This window comes from Solanum pennellii, chromosome 3 (assembly GCF_001406875.1).
Source record: "Solanum pennellii chromosome 3, SPENNV200".
Taxonomy (NCBI): Eukaryota; Viridiplantae; Streptophyta; class Magnoliopsida; order Solanales; family Solanaceae; genus Solanum; species Solanum pennellii.
The window spans coordinates 67,194,026-67,203,512 of NC_028639.1; the positions used below are offsets into that span (position 1 = coordinate 67,194,026).

At 30.6% G+C, this 9,487-nt stretch overlaps 1 protein-coding gene across 1 annotated transcript; it reads right to left on the reverse strand.

The window, feature by feature from the left end:
- Window positions 1-4,478: 4,478 nt before the first annotated feature.
- On the reverse strand, window positions 4,479-7,136 carry LOC107014142 (galactinol--sucrose galactosyltransferase-like). Its single transcript, XM_015213998.2, has 4 exons — window positions 5,880-7,136; window positions 5,600-5,777; window positions 5,153-5,520; window positions 4,479-5,053 (listed from the first exon to the last, which is right to left on the reverse strand). Exons 1-4 carry the CDS (start codon window positions 7,101-7,103, stop codon window positions 4,487-4,489), a joined length of 2,337 nt encoding a protein of 778 aa, XP_015069484.1. The 5' UTR covers window positions 7,104-7,136; the 3' UTR covers window positions 4,479-4,486.
- Between the last annotated feature and the right edge of the window lie 2,351 nt (window positions 7,137-9,487).

The window sequence follows — 9,487 nt, forward strand, 5'->3', positions numbered from 1 at the left end:
TAAAAGAAAAATAGTCAAAAATATCCCTAACATATAGGAAATTGTTTAAAAATACTCTCCGTCCATTTTTTAGGCTAAAATAAGCTTTACTTTTATTTTTGGTCCGAAGATATCCCTAACTTATAGGAAAATGTTTAAAAATACTCTCAGTCCATTTTTTTTAGGCTAAAATATGCTCTACTTTTATTTTTGGTTCAAAAATATCCCTTTTTTCACCTTTTGGTCTACAAATACTCTCTACCCAAATTAATTGATATGGATTCTTTTCTAATTAATTAATTCTTTTATTTCTAAAAGATAATTTTTAATTTGCTCAAATTTTTAATATTAGCTCATCTCAAAATATTTAAGTTTATTATAAAATAACATAAATCATTTATTTTGGAAAAATGAATGACAGAAAATTCTTATTTTTATTATTAAAACAAAAAAAATACTGTACAATGAAACCCGATCTTAATTTAGTCATTAAATTATTGAAATTTAAGCATTCTGTCTCATTTATATATATTGTGGTGCAAACACGACGATCATATAAAATTTTGTCATATTTGTTAGAGTATTGTATCAGCTAATAGAAGTTTAGATCATTGTCCATGGGTAATGGGTTGATTAAAGTTTGTCAACAACCATTAAATGTTTATGTTAAGATTTAATTATATCAATAATTTATTATTATATGTTATTTATTAAAAAGTAAACTAAAAATATAAAAATTATTGATGATTTGAATGTAATTAAAAAATAAATCCAAATACATTAAAAGAAATTTCACAAATTAAAACATAAAAAACAATGTATACATAGTAAAATAAAATAGAGAATTTATTGTGTAAAAATTAATAATGGACTTGCCTTGTCGCACCTATTTTCAGCAGATGACATAATTTTACTATTAAACCTAAACACAGAAAGTTATAATGCGATAAAGAATCTTCATTTTCACAAATTTTAATTAGTACGATGACCAAAATATTCAATATCGTTCTATCATTCGTAACTAATAATAATTTAAATTCATTATAGTATTTAATTTTAGATAAATACATTTTATTGTTGGTCAACTTTATAAGAATGAGTTGAAATAATTTAGACAACATAAAGATTTTAGCAAACTTTGAATTTACTTGCATATTGCATATTCTTCCCTTCCTTTTTAAAATAATTTAAAGGCAAATTTTAATTAATATAACCGATTTACAAATAGATTAGTCAATATTTATAATAATCTAAAACTCTGAAGGTAATAAGAATAAAAGAATTTCCTCATTTAGGTTGTGTTAATTATTTCAACTCATTCTTATCCTCGTTATGAAATTTTTATTTTTTTTCTATTAGTGAACACCATTAGGCAAATATTGTAAAATCAATTATATCTTGTCAGTAAATTTTTACAATGTTACGAAGCATTAAAAGTTTCAAGACGACATTATGGTTTGATTAGTATATCTAAAGACCACTTCATTTGATATTAATGTAAATTATTATACAATTTAGTTAATTTATTTTTGACTATTTAATTATTGTATAGAAATTATGTAGCTGAACAATTAAATCAGATGTCCGAAAGTTTTTCTTGCAGTTACTGACATTATTTTTTTTATTTTATTTTTTTTGCTTTCTTTATTTTGGTTAAAATTGTTTTTCCTTTTCAATCTTTTGATCACAAATAAATCCTAACTATCAATATTTATCCTTAGACACATAACCAGCGGGAGAGGACGAATATCAACTCAGCATATTTACATATACATTTTAAGTATTTATTACATTAATATATAGTAAACATATGAAAAAATTACAAATAAATCGAATATTATTTTTATAAAAAAATTACTTAGTGAAATATAATACACTAATGGAAAATGAATAAAGCTTATATGTGTATGAGAATATCAATCATTCATATAAATAGTAATTCATTAATGAAACTTGGGTTTTGCAACAACACAAATTAAAATTCTATTAATAGATCAGTATATTATTTATTTAGGAAAGAGGCAACACAGAGTTTAGAGGTATTTTTGTAATTTTTTAAAACTTGATAATATATTTAATTTAATGAAAGAAGTTACAAGAAATATTTCTAAATCTAAACTAAATATAAAAGAGTATTTGTGATTTATTGCACTTAACCTTTTTTTAATTCAAGATTACTATAATTATTGACTAATAAATAGCTAACTGGTCATATTAATTAAATTTGCCTTAAAATTATTTGGAAAAGAAGGGAGGAATATGCTATACGCAAGTACAGTGCCGGCTCTTGCCTTAGAAATTTTAGGCCATTGCCTAAGGCCCCCGATTTTTGGGGTCTCAAATTTCTATAATAAATAATAATATATAATTTTTTCATGAAAAAAATAATTATTTATAATAAAAAGTATATATATATATTTTATTTTTTTTAACTCTTTATGCACTCTATTTTTTCAAATTTTTAATAATTAGAGTAATAATCTGTCAAAAATATGAATAAATAGTCGAAAAGTGTTGAACAAAGTAAATTATAACTATTCTTTTTATTTTTTTGTAACTTTTCATATTAAAGTAGGATATACCCAGTTATCAATTTTTTGAATCAGATTATATTATATGATTCTAACTCTTATCTTTATTTAAAATTTATCAACTTATTATTTATAGAACTATATTATCGATTCATATAATAATTGTTTCAATAACATGATGTTTTCAATGTTAAATTGACCAAATCTTGCTTTAAAATAATAATTAAAAAAAGTATTTGAAAAACTCATTTATAACAAAGATATTAAGTACCATTTCCGGTTCCATCACTCCATGGTAGCACCAACAACATCAACAGTTGCATTCCCCAATCAAGAATAACATTAATTATCATATTATATTATACTCAGCTAGTGCAAATATAGTATTAGCTACTAGTTTTATGATTAGTTATTCAATATTGTTATTTTCTCCAATTTATACCAAAGTTTATTGTTATTTTCTGCAATTTATGTTAATTTTTCGTGGATTGTTGATGCTTCTTATGTTAAGTTTATTGTTATTTCTCCCTATCTTTTTAGTATGTGTATAAAATTGCTTAATAATTCATTCTATTGAACAAGCAATAACTAATAGAAATTGGGCTCCCACCATATTGACATGTCTTTGGATGATACAAATATATATCTAATAGAAATTGGGCTCCCATCATATTAACATCTAGTTGTATGCTTTCAAATCACAATGTATAATAGAAATTGGGCTCCCGTCATATTGACATGTCTTTGGATGATACAAATATATATCTAATAGAAATTGGGCTCCCATCATATTAACATCTAGTTGTATGCTTTCAAATCACAATGTACATTCTACTATTGATATTTTTTTATGGTCGAACTTCTAAAATCATCTACTGAACGAAGAATTCATTATGTACTCCAATTATTAGGTTTTTTAAAGTCTCGAGTTTGTGTTGAATCCATTTCATTTTTTGGTCAACTTTAGCTATTCAATTGTTATAAGCAATTGTTAAAAAGGAATAGTATTTGGAGTTAAAATAGAAGATTTGGTGGTTGGTAAATTGGTAAGATTTGCAACCATTTTTGATTTTGCTATATTTACGTATGTCATTAGTGACATATGCATGATTTTATCCTTCTATAAATAGAGCATTCTTGCTCATTTGTACAACACACCAAATTAGAGGGAAAAAACCATTTTGAGAGCAAAGTGAAGTATTCCATAGACTATACAAGAAAAATAGTTTGTAAAGAAAAATAGAGTGTGAGCGATATTTTAGTAAGGAGGAAACCAAAAGAGTGTTGTTCCTTTTGAGTGTGTAGTTGAGTATTGTATTCGTAATTACACTGTGTAAAATTCCTTACTACAGTGATATCAGTTGCTTCTCTTGGCCCGTGATTTTTTCCCTTATTGAGAAGGATTTTCACGTAAATTTCTTGGTGTAGCTATTTTTCCATTTTATTTTCATTACTTTTACCATATATATTTTTGTGTTTATCCGTGTTTTCCCTACAGTTTGAGAGGTCTTCCTTCACCTTTACTTTTACCAAAATTAGTGGAACATCGTCAAGGTCTCCGTTATGTCTTTGTTAAAATTATTTTATCCGAAAGAACTATCCAACATCAATTAATTAACCAAACCTAATACATCTTATACCTAAAATAAATAAATGTGCTATTTCACGACAATAGAACAACGCATTAAATTATATATTTATATCTAAAAAGTGATTACAAAAATAATTGTTGCTCGCATCAAAACCTTCCTAAATACACTCATTAATTAGTCCAACGTAATATAGCTTCCTTAAAAATCATCATGTCTCGAACAATGCAATTATAGTTCAAGAAATATTGGACTAACTTCAAAAGGAAAAAAAAGTTGCCTTGCATCAAATATTAATTGAACTTGATGTAGAAAAATCATGATGCCTCAGCCAAAAAAATCATACTTCTATAGTATTAAAGCTTTTAATTTTCCTGATCTGTTAATTCAAAAGACATACTTAATTCCAGACAATCCTGAAGAATTAGGCCAAGGAACTTGAACTATGACCATATGATCTTCGTAACTAAAATCAACAGAGACTCCATCGATCATACACGATGACGGCTTCTCAGAGGCAAACACCCTCATTTCACCACTCCCTCTCACTCCAATGCTTACTGAACTTTCTTCCTCCTCATCGTAGACGAGAGAGTCGATTGCACCACCAGAATTGAGCATGTTCGCCAATCCAATTGGGGCAAACTGCACTGATTTTTTCGACAACATAGCTACAGGAGTGACTGTTAAGAGCTCATACTCGAAAAGCTGAAGAGTAATCTCCACACTTTCAGATAATTTTAAGAGCTTTAGTTTCTTCTGTCTATACATGTACACCGCGAAAATGTTCACTCCTTCCACACTTACTGGATTTGTTCCATTGCTCCATTCAACATCTTTGGGACTAGCCAAACATGTCACTGCTACTGAATACTTATTCGCGCTTTTATTTTTCCTTGAAACAGGGCACCATCCTCCTCCTTGACAGTTAAATGCTCCAAGAACTCCGGCAAACTATAGTCATTACAACCAGAATAACACAATAAGATAAAATTTTGATCGTACAAATTATCATAATGCATGCATTGCATTGGTAATAAGATTGATGCTTACTTTATTAAGGTTCCAAATCTTGAGCATGGTTTTTCCATCGTGTAAAGGGTCTTCAAACAGGCAATCTTTAGTTGGTAGTGCATAATGTTGGCAACGAAGAATCGAACCATCAGGCAAGGCCAATGTCTTCAGCAACTGGAAGTTGTGTTTCCCAACTGAGTCGCTAACATATACTGGTCCTCCTGAGATGGCTCGAGAGGCGGCATGAAACTCAGCACAAGGGTGAGTAGATTGAAACATGTCCCAATCAGGGTGGATGAAATTTCCCATCCACAGACTATTGTAAGCACAATGTACCATGTGACATCCTTGCAGCCAAAATGTCCCATTGGGATCCCCAGATGGATCGGTGCACCAAAAATCATCTCCTGCAAGCATCAAAAATCATGTTTAGATCAATCAAACAATTTAACTGTAAGAGTTACAAAATTAAGGCTCGAGACATACCTACGCGTCCAAGAGCAATAGTCTCTGTCCCAAGGTACATAAAGTCATTGCAATGTTCCATGCTAGCAATCACACCGTTCCCTTTAAAATGTTTCCTTATTGAATCAGTTAAGGCTTTATAGTATGCTTTAGCAAGTTCCACTCTTCCTCCATAATCTTCTGATAACATCTCCAGCAACTGCTTCGACAAGAAATTGAATATGAACTTCTTAACATTAAATGAAAAGACAAAAGAAAATCATCAATATTTTTTCGAATTTATGAAGTTTCCAGAACTTACATGAATTACATCCACCTTGACTCCATCAATTCCAGCTGATTCAAGATGCGAATGCAATCCTTCATACATTTCATGAACCTTTTCCGGTGGAACCAGTCCAACTCCATTGTTCACAATCTTGTCCACAGCCAAATCCTCCATAGTCATCTGCAAATCTGGTGACAGCTTAGGACTAATTACCTTACAATCCGGCATGTTTGGTATATTAGGCCTAATCCCACCCCAGTACCCACACAACGCGTGCCACACGTAAACATGCTCAATGCTCTTAAATTCGTCCTTTAAGTCCTTCACAAATGCCTTCATCCCCTTCCCCTTTCCCTTTGGAGTACTCTCATACTTCCTAAATTTATAATTCTCTTCAAATTTTATTAACCTACATGGCATCTGTTCACCAGCATCAGTCCTGTTGATTCCTTCTTGATCATCAGTTACCGGATCATCATCGTGACAAATCGATTGCCATCCATCATCAATTAAGACTAATCCTGGAGGGCAACCACCCTCTACTAGGTCCTTAACCCCTTCCATTACCCCTTGTGGATTTACCTTAAGGTAAAAAGCATCCCAAGTACACCAACCAAATTTATCTACTATACCTGGAAGTGACTTCTCTTCAAGCAACTTGAAACTCCCTAAATGTAATCTTATAATCTTCATAGCATTCTTCACCATTTCGTAGGGGTCATTCCCTACGTGCATATAAATGCTAGTCCGAAACCTGGTTTCGCGAACTTTACTTGATCCACTCTCCACACAGACGTCCAAATAGTCGTCGTTTCCAGGCTGGAACGAGGCTCTGAAGGAACCTTCTAGAATAGGAAGTATTAGAACATAAGGACGAAGTCCGTTTTCGGATTTGTCTAAGATTAACATTTGAGTCTCATGTTGGATATCTCTACCGTTTTTGCCTACCCAATGTGTGGTCCACCATACTTTAAATCTGAATAGGCTCATGAATTTTATGTCCCTGAGCTTTCCAATTGGAACCACATGATGGCTTCGGGCCTCGTCGGAGTCAAATCCGACGAAGCAACCGAAGGTAAAATCTTTGGAAATGAATTGTGATGGAGTGAAAATGATGTTAGCAGGAACATGAGTAAGTATAGGATAGCCATTGGCTAAAAACTCAGAGCCCTGAAGCGTTATGGATAAAGGCTTTGTGTTATCATCTATTAGCCCAGCTATCACTTGTGAGGCATTCTTGTTCAAGCTTGGAGCCATTAGAAACAGAGTAAACAGAGGAATTTAAAGGAGTTTTTAGGATACGAAGCAAGTGAGATGATAAAGGCTTATATACAAAACTGTATATATAGACAATTTTCTCACCCACTTTTGCTCCAGAAGTGTGTGTAAGAGTGGAAAAATTAAAGATAATACTGGAAAAGAAATGAAAAATAGTTGGAGCGCTAGTTATTAAGTTATGTTTGGGAACAGTTGGTTAATGAACTGAAAATTTGGCATGTAATATCACATATTAAAAAAAAAATCCGTTCTTTCGAGACCTTTTATTTGATTTCTCTAGATGTTTCAATGGGCCATCACTTGCTTTTAGTGGACAATTATGTTTCTTTTGCATTTTCTGATATAATTGCATCATCAAATGAAGTCAAAAATAAGTGAACACAAGACAAAAGGCATGCAATCATGCATGGTTCCTCTAGAGAGAGAACAAATCAAACTTTTTTCAAGATTTTATTCGTCTTATAACCAAACAAAAAACTAGCACCTAATTTAGCGAAAATATGCAACAATTTAATTTGTATCTATAGAACCTGTTTGATATTATTGCTAAAACTAGTACTTATTTTTAACATAGAGATGTCAATGATCTGTTACACAACTTTTCGGTTCTACTGTATTACTCCCTCCATACTTCATTCTTGTTAGTCAGTAGATTGTTATTGCATTAGGATTGATAAGATAAGTTCCAGTCTCCATTGCTTGCATTTATTCCTATTGAGAATTTATTTCTAATAAAAGGCGCTAGACACTTTGTTTAGTGGTAAATTTGAAAAAGAAAAGTAAAAATTTAAGGAATCCCATAGTGTAATTCAATAATTACACTCTGTCCCGACAAATTTAGTATTTACTAAAAATCCCTTAAAATTGTTGTGTCGTGATACTTTAGACTCTAGTGATACATGGTAAATGATACATGGTAAGTTTAAACTGTTAAGAAAAAAATGGTACATTTAATCTTGTTAACTAAAACAGCTTAATTTACGGTAATAGATCATTAATCAGCATTAAATCAGCACGTAATTGGATATTAATTTCAAATTTTGAAAATCAAAGATTATATCATCTATTTTGAATACATTTTTTATGAACAATCTGTTAAATTTCGAACTGCAGTAATTTTATTGTTGTTACTGTGGATTTTTCAAGATGAATACATCAATTTTGATGAGACATTCCGGAATTTGGGTGAACGAATTGCAGTATGAAAGTTACAAAATCGACGGAATCGTTGTTGGAAATTCAATTTCGTTTTCTAATCTCAAAGCAGCAATTGCAGCTGAGTTGGATATTGATGTATCAGTGCATTGACTAAACATTATAACATGTGTTACATATCTAATACATGTATCAGTGCATCGACTAAACACTGTACACACTGATTCTATATGTATCATCAAGCACAGTTGATGACGCAGTTATTAAACTTAGTTAATGATACATTATAACAATTTTCAAAACCTCATGATACATAGAAAATATTATGATACACAACAAATTCATGTATCAATGCATCATCTAAAACACTATACACACTGATTCAAAATGTATCAGCAAACGCACTTGATGGCGCACTGATACATGATAAAAAATTTAAAAAACCCTTGATACATAGGAAATCATATGATACACATCTAGTTCATGTGTCAAAGCATATGTATTATATGATACACATCTAGTTACATTGAAAATCAACGAAGGCATTATACATTAGTTTAAGAAACAAAATCAACTAGATACATTAAATATGAAATCATATGTATTATAAAGGATGAACTACAAAAATAGAAAAAAAAATCAACAATTGATCTGTTGAAAGCAAAAAGAAACAAATGACCAAGAAATCCCCCTACACTTTTATCTTTGCTCTATACCAACTTCTGTATCTTTGTCTCACTGTCAACAATGGAAAATGATTTCATCAGCAAAAGAGGATCCCTGGAAACGATGATGTTGCAAGGAGCAATGAGGATACATCATCTCTTTCACTTTTTCCTTATATATTTTGTAAATGTGGAAAGGGAGGAGATCTGGTAGTTCTTCGGAAAAAATTGTGAAGCGAAAACTTACTTGGTTCTTGAAAAATCTTATGGAGAGAGAATAAATCTGAAAATTAAAAAATGAAGGAAGTAAAAATTGAGGGAGTGAAAATAGGAAGAGGTTAAAGGGAGTGAAATAGGGAGGGATTAAGGGAGTGAAATTAGGAATAGAAACGTGTGCTTGAATGTGAAACTTAATGTATCTAGAACAATGGAATTTAAAAGGAAAAGAAGGGATTTTGGAGATATTTTAAAATAGTAGGGAATAATGAAAATTATAAAAAATAAAGGTGTGTATTTAAGTAATTTATCCAAGTCCGTCCAACT